Below are 25,410 nucleotides of genomic sequence, written 5' to 3' on the forward strand. Positions count from 1 at the left end.
AGAGAGGGGGCATTCGAAAGTGAATGCCACCTAGAATGTAACTTTTTAAGATAAAATGTACATAACATAAAGCTTACCATTTTAATAACTTTATTTCCCCCAGCTTTATTGAGAGATAATTGACATAAAGCATTGTATAGGTTTAAGGCATACGATGCAATGATTTTATACATGTATATATTGTGAAATGATTACCCTTATAAAGTTAGTTTAATACATCACTCACCTCACATAATTATACCTTTTTTTTGGTGGCGAGAACATTTAAGGTCTTAGCAACTTTCAAGTATATATGATACAGTATTGTTAACTAAAGTCACTATGCTGTATGTTAGATCCCTAGAACTTATTCATCTTATAATTGGAAATTGGTATCCTTTGACCAACATTTTCTCATTTCTCCCCCAACCCTTGGCAACCACCATTCGACTCTTTGTTTCTATGAATTTGAACGATTTTATTTGTTTGTTTGTTTTTATTGAAGTATAGTTGACACACAGTGCTACATTAGTTTCAGGTGCATGTGTTTTAACCATTTTAAAGTGTACAATTCAGCCTTTTAATATATTCACAATGTAGCACAACCATCAGCACTAATTCCAGAACATTTCCATTACCTCAAAAACAAACCCTGTGTCTTTCAATTCCCCTCCTCTCCTGTCCTGTGACAACTGCTAATCTGCCAATCTACTTTCTGTTTCTATGGATTTGCAAATACACACAATGGAATACTACTGAACAATAAAAAGGAGCTAACTACTGATACACGCAATAACATTTTAGATCTCAAAAACATCATGCTGAGTAAAAACAATCCAGATGCAAAAATTACATGTTGTAAGATTCCATTTATATGGAATTTTCGAAAAACCAAAACCTGAAAAACAGGAAGCAGGCAGCGGCAATGGTTGCCTGGGGCCAGGAATATGGGGGTGGGGATTGACTGCAAAGGGGCAGAAGGGAACATTCTGGAGTGATGGCAGTGTTCTAAACTTGATTGTAGTAATGGTTGCACAATGTATACATTTACCCAAATTCATCCAACTCCCTTAAAAAGTTTGTAAATGTAAGTTGTACCTCAGTAAAACTATAAAACCCAAACATATCTGTCCCCCAGTGGAGTTCAACTCATGAGCATGTCTTCCTTCATAGTCTGGCTCCAAATCTATCTTCCCAGCCTCATCTCTCACCTCTGTGCATTCATTCAACAAACATTCTCTGACACTTCCACACTTGTTATGCAGAAGGCCCTCAAGAGAACCTCTGTCCTCAGGGACAAAGGAACTCACAGTCTGGTCTGGGAGCAGAAAGAAAGGGCACCCAGTCCTGACAAACATCAGGGGTCCTAGAGGATCATCAAGTCTTTTTTTTTTTTTTTTTTTTGGAATATATGTATATATGTGTGTGTGTGTGTATATATATATATGTGTGTGTGTATATATATATATATGTATATACATATATATATATATATATATGTATATATATATATATATATATATATATATATATATATACATATATATATATATATTTAGTACCTATCATGGGGCTCAAACTCATGACCCCAAGATCAAGATCAGGAGTCCCATACTCTTCCAACTGAGCCAGCCAGGCACCCTGATTATCAACAGAGTCTTAAAGGAAAGGAAGGGCATACACATTCCAGTCACTCTGAATTTCAAGTTTGAATCTAGTTTCAGTTTAATTTTTTGAATAGGTAATGCATCTACATGGTTGAATAATAAAAGAAGTTATACAGTGAAAAATTTTCTCCCATCCATTCCTCATCTGTCCAATTCTCACTCTACTCCATACAACCATTATTGTTATAAACGTATACTATTTTTCCTCCTTTATGATAGAAAAGATAGCATAATATACACATTGTTTTGGACTTTGCATTGTCATTTGGCAGTAAACCTTTGAGATCTTTCCATACGGGTACAGTGAAAACTTCCACTTAAATTACAGCTATCTAGTCTTCCATTGTATGGATGTGCCATAGTTTATTTATCCAGTCTCCTTTTGGTAAACATTTGAGTTATTTCCAACAGTCTGTTAAGGCCAACAACGCTGTAATATGTACCCTCTTGAACGTGGTGTATTGCGTTTTGCTTTGTTTGTATATGACAAGTATATCTACGGCTATATATTGAATTCCACAAACACACCAATCACTTTCATATCTGTAGTCTGTTTTCTCTGCCCTGAAAGTCTTCATTCAATCCTATTCTACTGGCAAACTCCTACTTTCCCTCAAAGTCCAGCTCAAATGTCACTTTCTTGTGAAGGCTTCTGAACTCTGGCAAGATTAGGTTGCTCCTTCTTTGTTTTTTCACAGCATTCTGTGTCCACCTCATCAGAATTATCTATTAACACTTCACTCTTCCCCCACTAGACTCGGAGCTACTCAAGGGCATGTGCTATAGATTTCTCTCTGAATCCCTTAGTACTTGGTACCTGGTCCATATTGAATAAAAATGTGCATTGTGTGAATGGTTAGGGCTGACAGAGGGGTGTGTACTGCTCCTGTCCCTTGCTTTCAGCTGCCTCTTGGTCTCTGTTAGTACTTAGAGGACTGCAGCCAAACAAAGGTGGGCTGTGATTTCCCTTCCCCTCCCACGTAATTCCTTCCTGCCTGCCCAACCCCTTTCCCCCACTTCGGATTCTGTCCACAGCTGCCTCTGTCACCCTTGCTGGATCTGGCATGGGTAGCAGCTATTATAGCTTTTTAGTAGATTAAAATAAATAGGGGCGCCTGGGTGGCGCAGTCGGTTAAGCGTCCGACTTCAGCCAGGTCATGATCTCGCGGTCCGTGAGTTCGAGCCCCGCGTCGGGCTCTGGGCTGATGGCTCAGAGCCTGGAGCCTGTTTCCGATTCTGTGTCTCCCTCTCTCTCTGCCCCTCCCCTGTTCATGCTCTGTTTCTCTCTGTCCCAAAAAATAAATAAACATTGAAAAAAAAATTAAAAAAAAAAATAAATAAAATGGAGCATTGGCTCTACCCATCTTCACTTTTCTTCATCAAGTCTTTGGCCTCCTATAGAGCTGAAAGAACAAATCACTTGATAGTCAAATGTACACCAGTCACTCTCAAACATAATGTTCTACACTTTAAGCCAAAGGAGATGACAGTTTACTGTAGTGCTTTTAGGGATGAGGGAAATAGTGCTTTGCAGTGTTTAGGTTAATCAATGTTAAATGATTTTCAAGGGCAACTTAGGTTATTTTTTAAAACATTGGGTTAACTCCCATTATGCTCCTAAAATAACCCATTGGTTCTATGTCTTTTTTAATGTATGAGCTCCTTTCATTTTATCAGTACCCTTTATTACTATTCACTAGACCTGGCATAAAACAATTATAATTTATCACTTGCCTAGCTAATGAAAACAAATAAACAGAACCAAAACAGGCTGAAAAAAAATTGGGTTAACTCTAAAATGTCATGATGCCTAACTCATGCCTTGAGCTGTCAATCGCTACATCATTTCCACATTTCCATTAAGCATCTTTTTTTTTTTAATGTTTATTTATTTATTTATTTATTTTTGAGAGACAGACAGACAGAGCATGAGCGGGAGAGGGGCAGAGAGAGGGGAAGACACAGAATCTGAAGCAGGCTCCAGGCTCTGAACTGTCAGCACAAGCCCGACATGGGGCTTGAACTCATGAACTGCAAGATTATGACCTGAGCCAAAGTCAGATGCTTCACTGACTGAGCCACCCAGAAGCATCCAACTCTTGATCTCAGCTCAGTCATAATCTCACAGTTTGTGGGTTCAAGGCCCGCATTGGGCTCCGTGCTGACAGTGAATAGTTTTTTTTTTTTTTTAAGTTTTATTTATTTATTTTGAAAGAGAGAGTGTGATCAGGGGAGGGGCAGAGAGAGAGAGAGAGGGAGAGAGAATCCCAAGCAGGCTCCACACTATTAGCACAGGGCCCTATTGGGGGCTTGAACCCACGAACTCTGAAATCATGACCTAAGTGGAGATCAAGAGCCGGATGCTTAAATGACTGAGCCACCCAGGCACTCCCACATGAAAAATTATTCTATTTCTTCCTCAGTGGGCGGTGCTGGAAGTGGGATGGCTAGGTCTTCAACTCTGGGATGAAAAGGTAAAAGCTCTATGTTCTCCTTACCCTGGGGAAGCTCTGTTTCACAGGAGGTGAGCCTCAGAGAAAACAAAAAGGAACGAGAGCCCAGGGCAGAGACGGATGGAAGAACTGAGTGAGATGTTTCACCTGAAGAAGTCTCCGGAAAGGTGGTGGCTTAGGTCCCCTGGAATGCCTTGCCACTGTGGTCTTCAAAATTTCCTGCTTGCATGCCTCCTAAGAGAAATTTGAGAAACGATGTTTCTTCTTGTACCTTTAAAGGTCATATCTAAAACGTTTCATCTTAAGTTTAAATAATGGCAAAGTTTGTTATTTCTGGCATATTATAAGTATTGGCATTTTAAAATAAGATTGTTACATCATTCTGTAAGTGTATCCAAGGGAATCTAAATATCATAATGCATCTATGATCTATTTAAAAAAAATACATGAACAAGCTTTTCTTAAAAAGAAATTCTGTATCACTCTTTTTCTCCTTATCTTGTACTTCCATTTTACTTGCTCCTGAACATTTTAATAAAAGATTTTAGTCTGGAAAGTCTTTTATCAGCCTATCATATTTCCCTAAAAATTAAAAAAAAAATCTTTGAGTCTCTAAGTTTAAAACATTCATCTTGCTTGTATTATTAATACAATTTTGAATACCTAATTGGTATAAACAACATAAAATGTTATAAATTTTGATGAACTACTGAAATTAAAATGTAGAATATTTTTGCTGGAATAAGACATGGTTAGAAGCATGAAACACCGTATTCATTTACCCAAATGAATTTATCAAGAACCTCCTATGTGTCAATAGCAACTCTAGTCACTTGGGATATATTAGTAAACACTATGTATAAATCCCTGCCCTTGTGGAGCTTACATTCTAGTGGGGGGTAGGAGACAATAAGCAATAAGCATAAATATAAGTAAATAACACAGTAAATGAGAAGAGCTATGAGGAAGATAGATCAGGGTAGGGGGAATCTGGGGTGTAGGGTAGGGTTCAAAATGAGTTATGGTTTTAAAAAGGTTAGGGTGGGCCTCATTGAGAAGATGATGTATGACTCAAGAGGGTTAGGGAGTTAGCACTGCAGATATCTGGGGGAGATGTGTCCCAGGCAGAGGGAAGAGCCAACACAAATGCCCTAATTTGAGAATATGGCTCATATCTTCTAGGGTCAATAAATAAAATTAGTAAGGCTGCAGCAGATTCATCCAAGGGAACAACAAGAGATGAGATTAGAAAAATAATGATTGGGGTAGGATGGTGGTGAAAATCTTGTGGAACCCTGTAGACTACGGTAAGGACAGTCTTTTACTCTGAGTGAAATGAGGAGCCATTGTGGAGATTTAAGCAGAGGAGTGACATCATTATGTTTTCGGAGGATCACTGTGGTTATTACGTTGAGAACAGATTCTAAGGGGCAAGATGGAAAGCAGGGAGAGCTTTTTTTTTTTTTTCAATATATGAAATTTATCGTCAAATTGGTTTCCATACAACACCCAGTGCTCATCCCAAAAGGTGCCCTCCTCAATACCCATCACCCACCCTCCCCTCCCTCCCACCCCCCATCAACCCTCAGTTTGTTCGCAGTTTTTAAGAGTCTCTTATGCTTTGGCTCTCTCCCACTCTAACCTCTTTTTTTTTTCCTTCCCCTCCCCCATGGGTTTCTGTTAAGTTTCTCCGGATCCACATAAGAGTGAAACCATATGGTATCTGTCTTTCTCTATATGGCTTATTTCACTTAGCATCACACTCTCCAGTTCCGTCTACGTTGCTACAAAAGGCCATATTTCATTCTTTCTCATTGCCACGTAGTATTCCATTGTGTATATAAACCACAATTTCTTTATCCATTCATCAGTTGATGGACATTTAGGCTCTTTCCACAATTTGGCTATTGTTGAGAGTGCAAGCAGGGAGAGCTTTTAGAAGACTAATCCAAACATGAGATGGTGGTGGCTCAGACCAGGGAGGAAGCAGTAGAGATGGTAAGGGATGCTCTGAATCTGGACTAGACACTGGACATAAAAGAAAGAGGGAAGGCAGCATGCTTCCAGGGCTTTTGATCTGAGCAATTTGAAGGATGGACTTGCCGTCAATGAGAGAGGAAAGCTGGTGAGTTGAACAGGTTTAAGAGAGAATATTTTTTCAGTTTGTGGCATAAGTTTGAGATGTACAGCAGATTGCTGGATATCAGAATCTGGAGTTTAGAAGAGAGGTCTGGGCTGAATCTATCCATTTGGAAATGTCATCATATATGATGATATCATGTATCTCTGATGTTGTTGAAAGTTAGGAGATTTAATGAGATCACCATAGATGGAAAGGAGAAGTAATCCAAGGAATGAGCCCTACGTCATTGCAAGGTTGTCTGGGAAAAGAGAATCAACAAAGAAGAAATAAGACAGGGAAAGAGGGATCAGTGATGAAGGAGGAAAATTGGTGGATGTGGTTTAAAAAAAAAGGTGAATCAAGTGATTAGCTATGTTAGCTGTTACAGACAGGTCAATTAAAATGAAAATTGTGAATAGATCAATGGACTTAGGCAATATGAAGTTCATTGTTGACCTTGACTAGAATAGTTTTGATAGAGTAGTAAGGATGAAAGCATGAATGGAACTGGTTTAAGTGGGAGACCTGCTCACTTCAAATATGCCACATATGTAATCTTATATGCACTGGTGTGATTCTATTACATATGCACGTAATGTTATCACAGGCATTATATTTGGCATGTTTTTTAACTTTATATAAATTGTATCATATGGCATGAATTCTGCTGCTACAGGGTGGCAGGAGAACTAGAAACAGGAAGCATGGAAAACTCTTGAAATTTTGTTGGAATTGAAGTACAGACACAAGGCAGTAGCGGACAGTAGAAGTGGGTCAAAGAGGCTTTGTATGATTGGAGAAGTAACAGCTGCTTGTCAGCTGGATGGGAATGACCCGGTATAGAGGGAAACATTGATAATTAGAAGGGGGCAGATAATTGCTGGAGTCATGGTGATGATCTTGATTAGTCAAGCCAAGATTGGTATTTGTTGCCTTAGCAGAGGGACTGGCTTTAGCTAGGAGCATGGAAAATTCAACTACGTAATGGAGGGAAGGTGGAGAAGAGGTTATAGATGTTGGTATGAGGGTATGGGTAGATGGGATCGTGGGATTGTGTGGAGATTTTCATCTCATTGCTTCAGTTTTCTCAACGAAACAGGAAGCAAGGTTACTGAGAATAAGGATGAAAGGGAAGGAGGTGTAGGTTAGAGGACAGAGAGCTATGACATCCAGAAGAATGGAGGAGTGAAGTGGGAGTCTGGGGCAGCACGGAGGGCGCACTGGAGGTTGAGTGATGAGATTAAAATGAAACTAAGCAGTGTCATTGTGTTTTTCTCTAGCCACATTCAGATGCGTGAGTGCGGGTGTGGGGTAGGTGGGAGCTGGCTTGATCAGGATTGTGGTTTTGCCTAGCAAGCACAACAAAGGGGGATGAGAGTGTGCCGGGGTGGAGAATGTGTGCAAGGGAGTGATTGTAATGATTGGCCAGATATTTAACCTGGGTAAGGATGGGAGAGAGCAGATATGTACTTTCAACAATTGCTGCAAGGAGATTTGTAAATGAGATCGTGTTCAGAGTATATTTGAAATTGTGATTATGATGAGTTGCAAAGTTTGATAATGCTCCTATGATTATGCCCATGGGAGTGAGTGGCAGACTTAGGGTAGGACAGGATCCTTGGAAGAGAAGTCAAAGAACTGAGAGGTCAGGATATTGGGAAGATCATCCACATGTACATTATAAGCACCTAGGATTAAGACAGAAGAGGGGCGCCTGGGTGGCTCAGTCGGTTAAGCGGCTGACTTCACCTCAGGTAATGATCTCGCACTCCGTGAGTTCGAGCCCCGCGTTGGGCTCTGTGCTGACAGCTCAGAGCCTGGAGTCTGTTTCAGATTCTGTGTCTCCCTCTCTCTGACCCTCCCCCGTTCATGCTCTGTCTCTGTCTCAAAAATAAATAAATGTTAAAAAAAAAAAAAAAAGACAGAAGTGGTATTGGAGTGACTGACAGAGCAAATGGTGACAAAATGAAGGGGAATGAGAGCAACGATGAGGGGTACTGGATAGGAAGATTTAAAGCTGCAGGTTAGTAGGAAGAGAGGGGGATGGTCTGTTGAGGAGCAGGGAGGACACCTACCCGGCTTCCAGGCACAGTCTAAGAGACTTAGGATTGAAAACACAGTTACCACTACTTTCAAAGGGGGAAGGGAAAGCACTGTCCCAGGGGAAAGTCAGATTTCCCTTAAGCAAGAAAGTGAAGAGAACTTGAAGACAAATTCTGAGGAGGTTGGGGTTATGGGATTATTATTTGCATAAATAAATAGATGGTGTAGTATATTCTAATATGGCCCCACATGATCCCTGCCTTCCTATGTGGTCTCCTTCTTTTGAGTAAGGGCAGGGCTTGTGAGTTGCTTCTGGTTAATAGAGTATGGCAGAGGCACCTGGGTGGCTCAGTCGGTTAAGCCTCTGAGTTCAGCTCAGGTCATGATCTCTATATTCTTGAGTTCAAGCCCCGTGTCGGGCTCTGTGCTGACAGCTCAGAGCCTGGAGCCTGCTTCAGATTCTGTGTCTCCCCCTCTCTCTGCCCCTTGCCTGCTCCCACTGTCTCTCTCTCTCAAAAATAAATAAGCATTAAAAAAATAGAGTATGGCAAAGGTGACAGGATATATCCAATTATGCATATGTGATTGTTACATACGTCTGTTACCAGTGTCTTACACTGAGAATCTCCCCCTTGCTGTCTTTGAAGAAGCAAGCTGCTGTATTGACAAAAAACTGAAGGGACCTCCAGCTGACAGTGAGCAAGGGACTAAGGCCTTCAGTCCTGTGCAGCCTGCAGGGAACTGAATGCTGCCAGCGACAGTTTGGAAGTGCATCCTTTCCCATCCAACGTTGATTTGGGATCTTACAGAGGACCCAGCTAAGCCGTGCCTAAACTCCTGACCCATGGAAACTGTGAACTAATAAATGTGTGTTGTTTTAAGCTGCTAAATTTGTGGTTATATTGTCATACAGTGATAAATAACAAATACAAATGGCAATGGAAGAGGTTTAGTTATACCAATGTTACTTTTTAACTCCTTCTGAGGTATAGCGCCTAGGAACCACATATTGATCTCTTACCAAATCACCGAGTTAGAGCTTCCTTCAATTTTGTTGGCAGCAAGAATTGGAAACCACCTGACTTGCAAAAGAATTTATAACCCATTCATTTGGGCCATTCACTTCCACATCACAGACACCCATTTCTGAATTGTCCCTTTGAATTGCCCTGGAGGTTTTTCATCTTGAGTTGATGCACCTTAAGTAACGGGTGAGAGTTTTACTTTTTTTCTGTCAGGTGGGAGAAGGACGGTTTTGAAAGGGGACACTCTGTCCTCAGGTGATTTCTCAAGCTGAGCAATTTTTATTAAATAGTACATATAGCAGTGGAAGATGTGTAAATGAATTCCCTTAAAACTAGTCTTGGAAAGTCTTCCTGCACCCTAGGAGTAGGGAACACCAGTGAACATGACAGTTGTAGAGGCTTTCTGGTAGAAGAGGTAAGAGTCCAGGACATGACGGCGGGTAGGACACCATGGGGATAGGAGGTAGGACACTGTGTGAAAGGTAGGAGGGCAACGAGACTTAAGAAATGACTTTAGAACTTCCCAATAATTAGTTTCCGTGGGACCCCCAATGGAGGTATTTCCTAGGTGGTAGAAAAGTAAAATAAAAATTAAAAAAGTATATAATTAGTATGCGTTTTCCGAAACTTTTAAAATATAAAATAAATGCATGTATCTTGGAAAGCTTTCAAATAAGTATTAATTCAAAAGCAGAGTTTATGCCTTTCTCTACCCAACAGGTAACCTAGTTAACAGGTGTGTTGTAGGTCCTGGAAGGTCCCTTCCAACTCTGAGGTTTCACCTAGATTCTTCCACTCACTTTTCATAACACCTGGCCAGACTCTCAAATGTGTGATTCCTTGACTCTCCTGTGCATCTCTTTAGCCCAAAAAGGGATTTGGCAAGTTTAAACACCTTTGGATCTTGTAATCCAGGGCTGGTGGAAAGGGAAGGAAGGTGCGGTCATCGCCTGTTTCTTCCCAACGTAAACCGCTACAACCACCGTCTCCCCGGAGCTGGCTGTCCAAGCCTAATTTTTGTGGCCGCAGGTCCTCAAAAAACAAGGCCCGGCTCATCGCTGTTTACAAACACTTACTGGACGCCCACTCTACTCCGAGCTCTCCAGCGCTGCTTGCGTACTTTTCTGTAAAGGGATGCCAATTTCCCTGATGAACATACTGCAAGCAGCCTCTCTGGGGCAGCGCCCTCCGCCAGGCCCGGAGCCCAGACCGGCACTCCGGGCAGCTTGCCGACTGGTGCCGCCTCGTGAGCGCCTGCGCAGAGCGACCCTCCCGTCACTCCGGGCGGGAGGCGGGGGCAGCAGGGAGAAAGGAAAGCTGCAGGGGGAAAAAGGGCCAAACCCTGAAATTACCCGGATGTGGTCTCCGTGCGCGCATGCTCAGTGTCCTTTCGACAAGTTGGCAGCAACAACACGGCCCTGGTCGTCGTCGCCGCTGCGGTAACGGAGCGGCTCGGGTGGCGGAGCCCGCGTTCGCGCCCGCCCGCTCTCCTCGGGAGGCCCTTCCCGCCCTCCCCGCGACTCCACGGCCGCCCAGGGGGCGGGAGCGGGTGAGGGGAGCCGGGCGCCCCGCGAGAGAGGCCCCCGGTCGCGGGGCGGCCCGGGAGCTCTAGGCGGCCCGCGCGGGCAGCGGCGCGGCGCCGAGGAGGGGCGGCCTGGCTCGGACGCGGCGGGGCCGGGGCCGAGGAGCGCTCCGGGCCGCCAGGGGAGCGACGGGCTCGGCGCTCCCGCGGACGAGTCGCGGCGGGAGAGTGGACACTCCTCGCCATCGCCCGAGCCCAGGTAACGCTCCATGTCCCCTCCCCTTCCCCCGGCCGGGCCCGCGCACCCCGCCCGCCCGCGGCTTCCCCGCCCCGGGGCGGGCTCCCGGCAGCGGCCGGGAGCAAGCAGGAGGCCGGCGGGTGCGCCGGGAGAGCGAGCGCGGCCCCCTGACGGGCCGGGCCGGCGGCCCCTGCGCAGGGGCCGCGGGGCCTCGCGTCACTCGGGCTACGGGCTGGGTCCTGCGGCCCCGAACTCCCCTTGCGGTTTGTGGCAGAATCAAGTTAAACTCGGACCGGGACTCCTGCTGCGGCCGCCGCTTCTCTTTGTTGTTCTTGAGTAGTTTCGCTGTCCGCCCCAGCCGAGTGCGCTGGGTTGGCCGGAGTGTGTCGCCTCAGGTATTAATGAAAGTTGTAAATGGCTTGTCTTCATTTCTTTTCTTAAGCAAATTTTTGTTTTCTCTTTGTCCTTCACTTTCCCTTCCTGGTTGTGTCATTCCAGTTTATGTTTCTGGCTTTGATTTGTTTACTTACTTTTTGAGTATTGTGGGTGATGGCGGTATGCGGGAAACATTCTCGGCACCTAACTGACCACCCCCACCTTCCACTCCTTTAACAAAAAATAAAGGACGTAGTTTATTTTGTTGCTAGGATTACGTGTACTGAGCGTGAAATTGCTATACGATGTAGGGCGGTGGCTCCATCACAGCCCCAAACTGCTGTTCTAATCTCTCCGGCAAGATTTTCAAAGAAATGGGTGTGTTTGGTTAACTTGAAAGATTTCTTTGAGGGTGCAGAGAGGTTTTTAAAACTCTGTTGATGATTGATAGCTATCCCCCCCCCCCCGAAAATACTGGTAAAAATTTTAATGAATATATTTTTAATTAATTTGTTTTGAATTTGGTTTCCTCATGCCTTTCGTTTTTGCACTCTAGTTTAAGGTGAAACCGCTCGTTTTTCCGGAATTACAAATGTAAGATGATGTGGAATCATTTTAATTAGTCTGAGTTGATTTTCTAAAGGCATGTAATCTTGGCTAATTTTGTTAACAACCTTTGACTTTTGCCAGAATTACATCTTTTTAGCATCAATAGCAGTTTAATAATGTGGGTTTTAAAAAAGTAGGTTCAGTATTTTTTGTTGGAAGAAACTATGTAGTCTTATAGAAAATAAAGAAATGCATACTTTCATAAAGTAATTAGATTTAGAATATTGCAGTGGAATAAATTTTATTGTGGATTTCATTAACTGCCTTTGCCTTGTTGCACTGAGACTGTATTTCAGTTGAAATATAGCATAGGAAGTTCCAATGTGTAACTTCTTTTTCTGCTAAGGACTTATTTCTTATTTTCTCTTTTGGAATGTTCTGATATGCTTAGTACATGACATTTCAAGTTGTAAATGATTGATATCATTAACGTTTTAAAATATATCCTGTTAATGCTTCCTAAGTTCATTTTTTTATGATTTTGTTTTCTTAAATGGGTTTGTTACTGAACAAAGTAATACAGGTAGGCTAAGCATTTAAGATTTGCAGAATCTTTAGATATAAAGGTGCTAATGAATTATGTAAGTTTCAGTTGTTGGAATTAAAACTAAAAGCCTTTCTAGAGAAAATTGATACATTTCGTGAGTCTATTAATAGAAGTGGCTTTTTCTTTGCTTTCCAGGTTTTTGGGGTGAGGTTGCTTTAAAGAGGTATTACACCTTAATTTTCTGATTTTCGAGGTGGGGGTACCTAATAGGAATTTCTCTGCATAGCTAAGTGCCTTCATTGTAAATCTTGAGCTTAGAAAAAAACTGCAAATCAATTTCAGATTTAATGAAAATTTGGGCTGAGAAGGTGAATTTGAAATTTTATATACATTTTATATGGATCTTTGGCCTTTTCTGATGGCTTTGTTGTTTGAAACAATTCTGCTTATACTATGAAGCAGCAATTCTTATTTCAAAACCCTATGCTTCATTTTTTAAAGCTACATTTTAGTTGAGCTATTTCTTTATTTGTATGTGAATTATTTTTTCTGCATTCCTCTTTAGATCCCCCCCCCCCGCCTCCAACCCCCCAAATTAAGAGCAAGTATTAAACTAATTTATGCTGCCCAGTCACACACCGCCTCTCTGGCTTGGAAGCTGTTTTTTCTGATTGAGCTGGTGTTATAGTAACATCATTAGCCACTATTCTAATTGAGCTGTGAATTGCTGAGGCCCCTACTAGGGCAGTTAACCCCACAGGATCTGCCTCGTTCATTACATTTAAAATGCATATTTAGTCTTGACTAAGATTTTACCTACTTTGGTGAGAACATATATTATTATTTTTTTATGTTTAAACTTACTTCAGTTCTATTTTGGCCTCCTCTAGCTCATGCCTAACTTTTTTTTTCATTTTTCATTCAGTGATTTTAAGGGTGAATGGTTCTTTAAACATCTTATGTTGGCATTTCAGTGCTCCTTGTACATATTTTGATTTCCTTTTTTTCTAGAAGATTGTGTAGTTAGGCAGGAATTTTTGTTTTGCTTAAGTGATGATTAAAGATGACTGTGGGGGCACCTAGGTAGTTCAGTTGGTTAAGCTTCTGACTTCGGCTCAGGTCACGATCTCACAGTTCATGAGTTTGAGCCCTGCGTCGGGCTCTGTGCTGTCAGCTCAGAGCCTGGAGCACGCTTTGGATTCTGTGCCTCCCTCTCTTTCTGCCCCTTCCTTGCTCACGCTCTCTTTCTCTCTCAAAAATGAATAAACATTTAAAAAAATAAACATGACTCTGAGGTGATGTTTAATCATGTGTAAAACTAATATGACTAAGTTTCATTGATTTCATTATTTTCTACACTCAATGAAAGTTAAAGGACTTAGATCAGCATAATACAGAATTTAATTTTGTTAAATTATCAAATTTAGGGCTTTTTACTCAACAGTTGATGAAGACTCAGTTGCTTTAAAAAGAGAAACAGTTGACAAATATGTCTAGATATTCATTTGAATAACTTTCAGTATGATACTGTTTGCATCATAACATAACAAAACATATGCTTGATAATGAGTCAGATTTAGTATTTTTGGATTTTTTGTTTCATTTTTAAAATGTGTAATTTTGATGATGGAAAATGTGGCCGAATTCCAGTTTCTCAGGAACAAGGTATTTTAGGTTGTGTCACCTTGACACTATTATGTGATATGTTTGGCATCCAGGAAAATTTGTTTTAACCATGAAAGTGGATAGAAACTAGGGTGGTACTTATGTAAAACTAAGATGATGGGTGGTCAGAATCTTATAATTTAAGTCTTGATTATTTGCTACTGCAAATGATACAGGTCAGATAGCTAGCTACAAGATTATAAAGAGTATCTGTTGGGGTACCTGGGTGCCTCAGTCAGTTGAGCATCCGACTCTTGATTTTGGCTCAGGTCATGGTCCCAGGGTGGTGGGATCAAACCCCATCTCTGGCTCCATGCTGAGCGTGGAGCCTACTTGAGATTCTCTCCCTCCCCCTCTCCCCTCTCCCAGGCTTCTGTTCTCTCTCTCTCAAAAAAAAAGTGTCTATTGTAACATCTTAATTTAAAATTGGTGATAATTGGGAGTGCCTGTGTGGTTCAGTAGGTTAAGTTCCCGACTTTGGCTCAGGTCATGATCTCACGGTCCGTGAGTTTGAGCCCCACGTCAGGCCCTGTGCTGATAGCTTGGAGCCTGGTACTGCTTCCGATTCTGTGTCTCCTTCACTCTCTTCCCCTCCCCTGCTCACACTCTGTCTCTCTTTCTCTCAAAAATAAACATTAAAATTTTTTTTTTTAAGTTGGTGATAATTGTAAATACGTTTAGGCTCAAAGACTGTGTTAAATGAAAATTGCATTTTAGAAAACTTGTAACTGTATGGGATCCATCTTTTTATTGCTTTTTTACTCCCAAGGTTTAGGATAGTGGTTCTCAACTTTGGCTGCATTTTGAAATCATTCGGGGAGCTTTACAAAATACTGGTGGCTGGATCCTACCTCCAGAAATTGTGATTCATTTGGCCTGGGGTGCAGCAAGATCAGAGTTGGAGGTGGTTTAGCTGTTAGAGTCCTCTAACTTAATTTTTTTAAATGTTTTTAATTTATTTTTTGAGACAGAGTGCCAGTGAGGGAAGGGTAGAGAGAGGGGAACAGAGGATCTGAAGTGGGCTCTGTGCTTGATAGGCTGACTGCAGCAAGCCTGATGTGGGCCTTGAACACTTGAACTGTGAGAGATCACAACCTGAGCTGAAGTCAGATGCTCAACCCACTGAGCCACCCAGACACTCCATCTAACTTTATTTTTTGAACTGTTTCAACTTGTGTTGGCTTTACATTCTTTAATACAATGAGGTGTCTGTGTACTGTGTAATCATCTCACATCTAATTTAATGGGTCTCTTGAAGGTATTGCCCCATTCGTTTTGCTTCAGTGTTTGTCTCTTCATTTGTCGCTCTCTCCCCTTTTCTCCTCTTTGTTTTTCAATTCATTTGAAGTGTCTGGTAGCAAGTTTTAGGTACTTGTATTTCCCATGATAAGAAGTTGGTATAGCATCACTATTCTGAATAGGGAGTTGATCCCCCCCCCCCCCCCCCCGGCCGTCCAAGTACTCTAAAATACTTACTTGGGCTCCTTTTAGAGATTTAGGATTTTGTGTAGGTGCCAAAATTACCATCTAAACTCCCAATGGAATTTGTTCTTCAAGGGGGGAAGGTTAATCTGCTTGGAAGCCATAACATTTTCTAGGCACCAGTTAACTAGTCACTTCACTGGTTCTGAGAGGCAAGCTGCATCTTTTTGCTGTCAGGAGTTAACTTAAACACTGGGAGACAGTTGTTCAGCAGGCCCCACCAGTTAGCATTTTTTTATATCATCCAAGGAGGGCATGTCCAGTTCATTTACATCACCTGGAGTAGTTCCCAAGTGCTAGTTGAAGAGTGGTTGCATCTCCATCTCTGGAAGAGCTTTATTTCTCCTTTCCCATGCTCCATCCCAACACACACACAGATTCAGAATGGGAATTGAGTGGAGGAGGCATGGGAATCTGTATTATATATTTTAAAAAAATAGCTCTTGATTTTATAGGCTTTGGATATTTTAGTATGCTTATCCTTATTGCTTTAATGTGGTACCAGCTTTATTTTGCAGTCATTGATGCACTGGAGTAATTTACTTAAAATCTGTCAAATCCCAATTTGCATGTTTAGAATGCATATCATTTATGTTTGTTTTTTTTTTTTTAAAGGACTGCTACTGAATATTTGTGTTTTTTTGTAGTAAGGGATGATTTCTATATTTTAATATTGATGAATTCAATCTTTTTCTAGTCAAAATGTATTTCTGGTTTTTTTTTTTTTTCATGCTATATGATCTTTAAGTATAAAGACTTCCAATCACATCACCTACGGACCATTTTACCCACTGCTCTTTTGGCCCCCAGTCTCTTGTCTCTCTCTTCAGCAATGGTGAGGTGGATACCCTTTCCATGGGGAAGAGAAATTCATGTTTTGTTGCCTTTGTGATTAACAAAAATGTTGGAGAGCTGGGTGGCAAAGCTGTTGCCATTGGCATCTTTCACGTGACCCAGTTCTTCCCAGGTTAGAACCTTCAGTCACCATACACAGATTACCGGTATCAAACTTGATGAAATCAGTAATTTTTCTAGTCTCCAACATTCTGAATGGTGTCATTCACCTTGATTGAGGGGATCAGGATAGCAGATGGTGAGAGCATCATGGGTCACCAGATGAGGGATTCCTTTTATCCCCATAAAGATCGTTCTCATTTTGCACAACTTATACTTGGCCTCTTTAGGTGAAATCTGATGAACAGCAAAGTGACCCTTGGTGTCATAAATGAGACGGAAATTCTCTCCAGTTTTGTCAATGCTGATGACATCCGTAAAACCAGCAGGGTAGGTTGTATCAGTGTGGACCTTGTCATCAATCTTAATAAAACACTACATACAGATCTTCTTTACTTCACGTCCTGTTAGGGCATACCTAGTCTGATCTTTAGGGAAATAATGAGAAGGAGATGATCTCTCAGTTTATGGGGACTGGTAGATGGATGAGGGGCAAACATACCAATCAGTTAATCCAGCATCCTCTGCTCTGGAGCTGCTAAATGCTTCAGAGGCTTCTTGGGACCACAAGCATGGCCACAATAGGCATGAAAAGAGCAAAATATATTTCTAAATGTAAAACTGTATGAAGGATATTTATCAATGGTATTCATTAGTGAATTCTAGAGCATATCAACAGATGCTAATCATTGTAACAATTCAGTAATTTGGTGAAAGGATGGCCGGAAGTAGTACTTAATGTGGTAAGATAAACCAGGTATCATTGTACACAAACACACTAGGTACATCTCTGTCATAGATATGTCCCACTAAATTAGTTAAAGGAAGAATTTCGTGTGTATACATGTTGAAATTAAGCAGCGAGTTTTACAGAAAAATGATGTAACTTTTGTGCAGTTAGTCTTTTTTAAAAGTTTCTTAAATGTTTATTTTTTAGAGAGAGAGCGCGAACAGGGGAGGGGCACAGAGAGAGGGAGACATAGAATCTGAAGCAGGCTCCAAGCTATCAGCACAGAGCCTGACGTGGGGCTCCAACTCACAAACCGTGAGATCATGACCTGAGCCAAAGTCAGGCACTTAACTGACCGAGCCACCCTGGTGCCCTGTGCAGTTAGTCTTTTTTATCAGTTGCATATATCCATGATACTGCAATTTGTTTCACTGTCTTTTTGCTAATTTGTAAAGTGAAGTATGTAGACTAGCACAGGCTAGATCAGTGCTTTCTGAAACTTACAGCACCTCAAACTCTTAGAGTGCTTTTTAAAGGTAGGGCCCCACTCCTGGTACATAGTTAGTAGGACTGGGCTAACCTGCAGGGGATTCTGAAACACCTCTTTTGAAAGAATAAGCTACATGAGTTGATAGTTTCCTTTGTGTCAAAGGTTTTAGGAATTGTATTTTTCAGTTATCAGTTATTAAAATTCAGTTTTTAGAACAGTGTTTCCCAAGGCATCTGGGTGACTCAAGTCAGTTGAGCGTCCAACTCTTGGTTTCGGCTCAGGTCATGATCTCATGGTTTGTGAGATTGAGCCCCACATTGGGCTCTGGGCTGATGGCGTGGAGCCTGCTTGGGGTTCTCTCTCTGTCCTCCCCCACTTGCTCTCTCTCTCTCTCTCTCTCTCAAAATAAACATTAAAAAAAATTAAAAATTGTGTTTCTCAAAGTGTAGTCCACAAAATCCTGGGGTCCCCGTGGCCTTTTTCTTTTAGGGGGCTCATGAAGTCATTATTTTTAATATTTAATTTTGAGTGAGTGAGTGAGAGAGAGAGAGAGAGAGAGAGAACACAAGTGGGGGAGGGGCAGAGAGAGAGGGAAACAGAATCTGAAGGAGGCTCTGCACTGTCAGCACAAAGCCTGAGGTGGGGCTCAAACTCAACCATGAGATCCTGACCTGAGCCGAAGTTGGATGCTCAACTGACTGAGCCACCCAGACGCCCCATCAAAATTATTTTTATAATAAATATGTCACTTGCTGTATTTCTGTGTTGATATTTGCACTGATGGTGAAGAAGTGGGTGGCACACCGCTTGTACCTTAGCATGAATCAGGGCAGTGGCATTAAACTGTATGAATCTTTACTTGTTCTTCACAGCCAAACACATCTTAAGCGTTTGAAAAAGTCTCGTTTCACTTAAGAAAAGCCTTGGTGAAGCAGTAATAAGTTTTATTTTTGAAATCTCTACTCTGGAGTGCATATCTTTTTAATACTCTGTGTGATTCAGTGGAAGTGTGCATAAAATACTTCTGCACATCCAAGTACAAGATTCATCTCTAGGAACAGTACTTGTGTGGTTGAGCTGCAAGGTAAATTAACTTTTTTTGAATGGAATACCACTTTTATTTTTACTTAAAACTGACTGAGATGAACTATAGTTTCTCATACTTGGATATTTGTCAGGTATTTCCTTGAAAATTAATGAAGTGGGCCTGACACTCGAGGAGAATAACTAGCTGTTGCCAATGATAAAATCCTGATCTTTCAGGTGAAAATTAGATTTGAAAACTTGTGTCTGTCACCATGGGCAGATCATTACACCAGCTGTGTAATACCTAAAGATTTTTCTGATGAGATTGGTGATGATATTAAGGAATGTGATTTTTAAAAGATGTATATTGTGTAAGGAAGTGTGCCAGCATTTGGAAGATCTGTATAATTCATTGAACCAGTACTTTTTAGTGACCAATGCATGATGTTACAAGATATATCACCAATATATCACCAGTATACACCAAACAGAGCCAAGAAGTTCGTTGATATGGTTTCAGATTCCACATTGCAGCTAACCTTTAACGATTGCCATTTGGTGCATTTTGGTGTTGAATAAAAGATGAATAATCATTATGATCTAACATGCTATTAAAATACTCCTCCCTTTTCCAAGTATGTGTGTGTGAGAGGCACATTTTCTTCATGTTCTTTAACCAAAACAACAGATTGAATGCAGAAACAGGGGCACCTGCCTGGCTCAGTTGGTGGAATGTGCGACTCTTGTACGTTTGAGCTGTATATTGGATGTAGAGATTACTTAAAAAGAAAATCTTAAAAAAAATAAATAAAATAAAAAAGTGCAGAAGCAAAGATGAGAATCTAGTTGTCTTAAGTTAGATACTAAAGAAATTAGCAAAAATGGAAAACAATGTCACTCTGAATACTGATGTTTTTGTTTTGGAAAATAGTTATTTTTCATACAACATATTAACACATATGGGCTTATTATTTTAAACTAATAAAATGCATGTTTAAACACTTTTTAGCTTTAACACATGAAAGAAACATTAACAAAAGCTGTTTGGAATTCTTAGTAATTAAGAATGTAAATAAGGGGACCTGAAACCAGACAGTTTGACAACTGCTGTGTTTTTTTTTTAATGTTTATTTATTTACTTTGAAAGAGGGAGGGAGAGAGAGCAAGTGTGGGGGAGGGGCAGAGAGAGGGAGAGAGAGAATCCCAAGCAGGCTCCCTTCGCAATGCAGAGCCCAATGTGGGGCTCAATCCCACAACCATGAGATTATGACCTGAGCTGAAATGAAGAGACAGATGCTTAACTGACTGAACCACTCAGACCCCCCTTGACAACTGCTATTTTTAAGGTTATTAATTGTCTATTGTTGACAGGATTATGATTGGTTCCACTTTTTATGTGGTTTGTGTTATATCGCTGTTATTTCTATGAATGTTAAGTCCATTTTTGCTTAGTAATTATGTACTGGAAAACATGTATCAGTCAAATTTTTGTCAAAAGGGGAATTCCTTGGCTTGGTCTGAAAATAGAGCTGGCCTCAGAGTGCCAGATCGTGGGTCACAACCAGCCAGTATCATCAGGACTCATTGTTTTGTATTTGCTTTCCTTTCTGTTAGTTTAAGTCTTGGGTCAGGTTGAGGATAACTACTTCCAGTGTCAAGCCCAGCAGAGAGAGATTTTTTTTCCCTTTCCAGTTCCAACAGAAGTCCTGGAGCTGTGTCATTGATCTGACTTGGGTCCTTTCCCATCTTAGAAGCAACTAATGTGGCTAGGAGGTGGCTCTGGTTAGTCAGCCTGGGGATCGTCCCACCTGCCCAGATGGGGAGATTCTCCTTGGAAAATCAATTGCAGGATAGTTGGCAGACAAAAAACAGGTGTCACATTCACATAGAGGACTTTGTTGATTCTTTTTTTTTTTTTTTTTAAGTTTTTAGAAGTGTATTTATTTTGAGAGAGGGAGCGTGAGTGAGCAGGGGAGGGATAGAGAGGGAGAGAGAGGATCCTAACCAGGCTCCGCACTGTCCGCACAGAGCCCAGTGTGGGTCTGGAACTCACGAATGGTGAGATCCTGACCTGAGCCGAAACCAAGAGTTGGATGCTTAACCAACAGAGTCACCCAGGTAGCCCCTGTTGTTTCTTCTTTTAACTTCTATTATGAATCTAGAAAAATGTTAATTTTTTTTGCTTAATAGAAATTTATTTTAACCTTAATTAACCTCTTTATTTTTTTTGCGAGAGAGAGAACAGGTGGGGGAGGAAGAGAGAGAGGGAGGCAGAGAATCCCAAGCAAGCTCTGCACTGTCAGTGCAGAGTCCGACGCAAGGCTCGAACTCATGAACTGTGAGATCATGACCTGAGCTGAAATCAAGAGTTGGACGCTTAACCCACTGAACCACCCAGGCACCCCCTTAATTAACTTCTTTAAAGCTCTGTCTCCAAATATAGTCACATTCTGATGGAGTTCTGGGGTTTAGAGCTTCAACATATGAATTTGGGTGGGAGAGACCTTTTAGCCTGTAACACCCTGTCAGTAACAGTGTTTGAAACTCTGATATGAAATACTCAGATCAGGCACATCTTAAGCTCCTTCTAAGATTCTCTGGATTCTTTAGCGGCGTTGGCAGCTTGTTCTGTTTCAGCTGCTGCTCCAGCCTTCCTCTTCTTTTTGGGACTACATGGTTTCACTACCTGGAGGTGACCATTCACTGAGACCTGCTGCAGAGCCTGACTGATCAGTTGTCACCCTGAGTTTCTGGCCTCTCCTCCTCCTCTGGGACCTGGATGAGATGCTGTGTGGTGGGGCATGGGATCTCATTTCTGGCACAGCAACCAAAGGGGCCAGATGATGCAACCTAGAAATGCAGAGAAGTTAAGTCCCCATTGAAGCAAACTTTTTTTTTTATTTTAAAAAAATGTTTATTTAAAAATTCTGTTTATTAAACAGAGAGGGAGAGGGAGACACAGAATCTGAAGCAGGTTCTAGGCTCTGAGCTGTCAGTGCAGAGCCTGACACGGGGCTTGAACTCATGAACTGTGAGCTCATGACCTGAGCCAAAGTTGGACACTTAACTGACTGAGCCACCCAGGTGCTCCGAAGCAAACTTTTTTTTTTAATTGAAGTATAATTGACATATAATATCCTATCAGTTTCAGGTGTATATCATGGTGATTTGATGTTTTTATATGTTATAAAAATATCTCCACAATAAGTCTAGTTACAAAGTTAATTTTTAAATAAGATTATTTAAGGTAAAGCTGGTATACCAGTATGACACTTACCCAAGACCAGTGGGTAAACAAGAAGCTTATCTCTAAATTTGTCCCTTGTAGTTCATCTTTCTCTTTTTTAAGTTTATTTATTTTGAGAGAGAGAGAGCGCAAACAGGGGAGGAGCAGAGAGAGAGGGAGAGAAAATCCTAAGCAGGCTCCGTGCTGTCAGCACAAAGCCCAACGCGGGGTTCCATCTCATTAACTGAACCGTCAGATCGTGATCTGAGCCGAAATCAAGGAGATCAAGAGTTAGGTGCTCAACCCACTGAGCCACGCAGTCGTCTCCCCTTGTAGTTCATCTTAAATGTTAGCACAAAAACATTCTTTTTATTTGATTGTATTATTTGCACCTGAGATTTTATAATCACTTATACCTGTGCACTTAATCTTTTGTGCTCTTTGGAGTTTTTCTCTTGTTGCCCTCAGTTTAAGGAACTTCAATTCTTAGGAGCACCTGGGTGGCTCAGTCGGTTGCGTGTCCCGACTTCAGCTCAGGTCAGGATCTCACGGTATGTGGGTTCGAGCCCCGCATCGGGCTCTGTGCTGACAGCCTAGAGCCTGGAGCCTGCTTCGGATTCTGTGTCTCACTCTCTCTCTGCCCTTCCCCCACTCACGCTCTGTCTCAAAAATAAATAAAATGTTAAAAAAAAAAAAAGGAACTTCAACTCTTAGACTTTCCTCTGTTTAGAAACTAGGCTATAACTTCTGCTGTAGGCAGTTGAACTAAGCCTGCACAACCTTTTTATGTTTTCTGCTTGTAAACCTATAGTTTGAATTTCTTTCTAGTGATATTTCACCGTGCCAGGCTTTTTTCCCCCTTGTTACACATAAGCATTTGTCTCATATTCCCATAATAACTAGTTTATTGATCATTGATCAAAATACCTATAACTTCTAGAAAATCTGTTTCATATGTATAATAGTGCCAATAATTCAAAAGTAAATAGCCATCTGAGAATAAAAAAATGTCAACATTCATTAACTAAAGTTTATGAATTCCCATGAGAACCTCTCAGGCCAGCATTCATCTTTGCTGTTTTAGAGAGTATCTTAATTAGTTTGGTTGTCTGGCTCTATAGTTCATGGAGTTCCTGTTAGACCTGTGGTCAGTATAGCTTATGATATATAGCAGGTGCAAGGCTAGAGACATAACACAATAGGTGGGTAGATGTAAGGGAGCCTCTATCTCTTTTGCTGACTTTTTACCTCCCATTACCCCTGTCATCATGGGATGGTTTGTTCTATTACAGAGACTTTATCTAATAGTTGTATGTTAGAGACTTTTAAATAGGCTTACCTTCCCTACTGAACTCTTCAAACTCACTATATTTAAAACTGAATTTATTTACCCTTTTAAAATCTTGTATTCTTTCTTTATCATTTAGTTAACTAAGAAATGGGTCCTCTTTTGACTCTCCCTTCTTTTCACCCTTTATACTTAGTTGATTAAAAAATCTAGTCCATTCTACCTAGAAATATTGGTTCTCCCTTTGTTTCTATTGCCCATGCCCCTAACCTATCACTTTTCTGATCATTGTCTCCTGACTAGTTTTCTGTTTCCCTTTCCAGAGTTATTCTCCATGTTCTTACTGTAGTTTTCTATCTAATGCAAATCTAATGTTGTTATTTCTTCCCCTTTCCTAATGATGAATCTAGACAAAACATCTGCACTCTATATCCCTCTGCTTGTCTGGATTTTCCTGCAGCCTGGCAAATTCTTATTCACGTGTGGTAGTTATTAGTATTATTCCACCAGTATTCTGATGGCTCTCTTCTGGCACATGGTAGTATTGTGCTTCTCTGCCTCCTTCCCCCACACTGAAATTAGGCATAGTCCAGGGTGTCGCAACCTCAGCACTGTTGACATTTTGGGTTGGCTAAATTGTTGTTGTGGGTTGCTGTCTTGTGCATTGTAGGATGTTTAGCAGTAGCTCTAGCCTTTACCTACTTGACACCCAGTAGTACTTTTCCTCCCACCTCCCTATTGCAGTTGTGACAATCAAAAATTTCTTTAAACATTGCCAAAAGTCCCCTGAGAGAGTTTTTTCCTGGTTGAGAACCACTGACGTGGCCTTTTAACTTTGGCCAATCAAATGTGAACAGAAGTGATAGCCTTTAAAAGACAGTACGTGTTGGGGCGCCTGGGTGGCTCAGTCGGTTGAGCTTCTGACTTCAGCTCAGGTCATGATCTCATGGTTCGTGAGTTCGAGCCCCGCGTCATGCTCTGTGCTGACGGCTCAGAGCTGGAGCCTGCTTCAGATTCTGTGTCTCCCTCTCTCTCTGACCCTCCCCCACTCATATTCTGTCTCTCTCAAAAATAAATAAACATTAAAGAAAGTTTTTTAAAAGACAGTATGTGAGTTATCCTATCTTTCCTCTTGCCATTTAAGGACATAGGTAGTGATGGAGCCTTTGTTAGCCTGATCCCTGAAAGATGTTAGTGAGCAGTGACCTTTTTATCTGTGATGGACATATAGTTTAGTTTATTCAGAAAATAAACCTTTGTTTTAAGCCACTGATATTTTGAGGGTTGGTGGTTGCTGCAGCCTAGCCTAGCCTAGCCTGATACATCATGCTCAGACTTACTTTATCTCTGGACTTCCATCCTTCTCACTTATGGTCCTGAATCACTTTAGTACCTACCTCTATTAGCATATCTTACTTAGTGTAGTAATATTTTGGATCTTCTAGATTAGTGGTTCTCAGTGGAGTAAGTAGTGCTGTTTAAGGGATGTTGTGGAAATTAGTGAGAGGAACTTTGGTAGATGAGGGTAAGGGATGCCATCCTGTAATGTGAGGTACTGTGAAGAATTACCAATGCATCTCGTAGCACTTTGACATGCCCCAGAAATTCATGTAGGAGGAAAATGTTATAACTGGCTTATTATCCGACTCCATCTTACGTATAGTCAGTTTTTCAGGAATTAAGTTTCTCTTAATTCTTTTTCTTACAGTTTTTTTTTTTAATGTTTATTTATTTTTGAGAGAGAGCATGAGTTGGTGAGGGGCAGAGAGAGAGGGAGGCACAGAATCCGAAATGGGCTCCAGACTCGGAGCTGTTAGCACAGAGCCCGATGCGGCAATCGAACTCACGAACCATGAGACCATGACCTGAGTCGAAGTTGGACGCCCAACCGACTGAGCCACCCAGGCGCCCCATCTTAATTCTTTTTCTTAAATTGAAGTTGTTATGTTTGGCACTTTATCAAGAATTCACCATTTGCGGAAATCCGTCTCACCATCTGCAGTGCCATTGTGCTGTTGGAGTTGCCAAA

General features: G+C 41.3%; 2 protein-coding genes and 1 pseudogene across 5 annotated transcripts in view; 1 reads left to right on the top strand and 2 right to left on the bottom strand.

Annotated features, from left to right (window-relative positions):
• The window catches only part of SMAD4 (SMAD family member 4), a 109,054-nt gene that overhangs the window by 35,856 nt on the left and 47,788 nt on the right, over window positions 1-25,410 (top strand). For 2 of the 4 annotated variants that reach the window (XR_006707502.1, XM_045457723.1), the window contains exon 1: window positions 10,679-11,070. The exons of 1 other annotated variant lie outside the window; for it this stretch is intronic. The gene's annotated coding sequence lies outside the window, so the exon portion shown is untranslated. Of the gene's footprint in view, window positions 1-10,678; window positions 11,071-11,164; window positions 11,445-25,410 lie in introns of those variants that run through there. One more of the 4 variants, XM_045457725.1, reaches the window with a different exon arrangement.
• LOC123587755 (translation initiation factor IF-2-like) lies at window positions 4,049-11,057 on the bottom strand. Its single transcript, XM_045457727.1, has 2 exons — window positions 10,642-11,057; window positions 4,049-4,333 (listed from the first exon to the last, which is right to left on the bottom strand). The coding sequence occupies exons 1-2, from the start codon at window positions 11,055-11,057 to the stop codon at window positions 4,309-4,311; spliced, it is 441 nt and encodes a 146-aa protein (XP_045313683.1). The 3' UTR covers window positions 4,049-4,308.
• LOC123587496 lies at window positions 16,344-17,274 on the bottom strand (annotated as a pseudogene).

This window comes from Leopardus geoffroyi, chromosome D3 (assembly GCF_018350155.1).
Source record: "Leopardus geoffroyi isolate Oge1 chromosome D3, O.geoffroyi_Oge1_pat1.0, whole genome shotgun sequence".
NCBI classification, from domain to species: Eukaryota; Metazoa; Chordata; class Mammalia; order Carnivora; family Felidae; genus Leopardus; species Leopardus geoffroyi.

Excerpts from the sequence above, each read along its gene's own strand:
- LOC123587755 (XM_045457727.1), bottom strand. The coding sequence starts at position 11,057 with ATGGCGAGGAGTGTCCACTCTCCCGCCGCGACTCGTCCGCGGGAGCGC. Across the intron at positions 4,334-10,641 it reads CGCACGGAGACCACATCCGG|GAGGCATGCAAGCAGGAAAT; the intron begins GTAATTTCAGGG and ends AATTTCTCTTAG.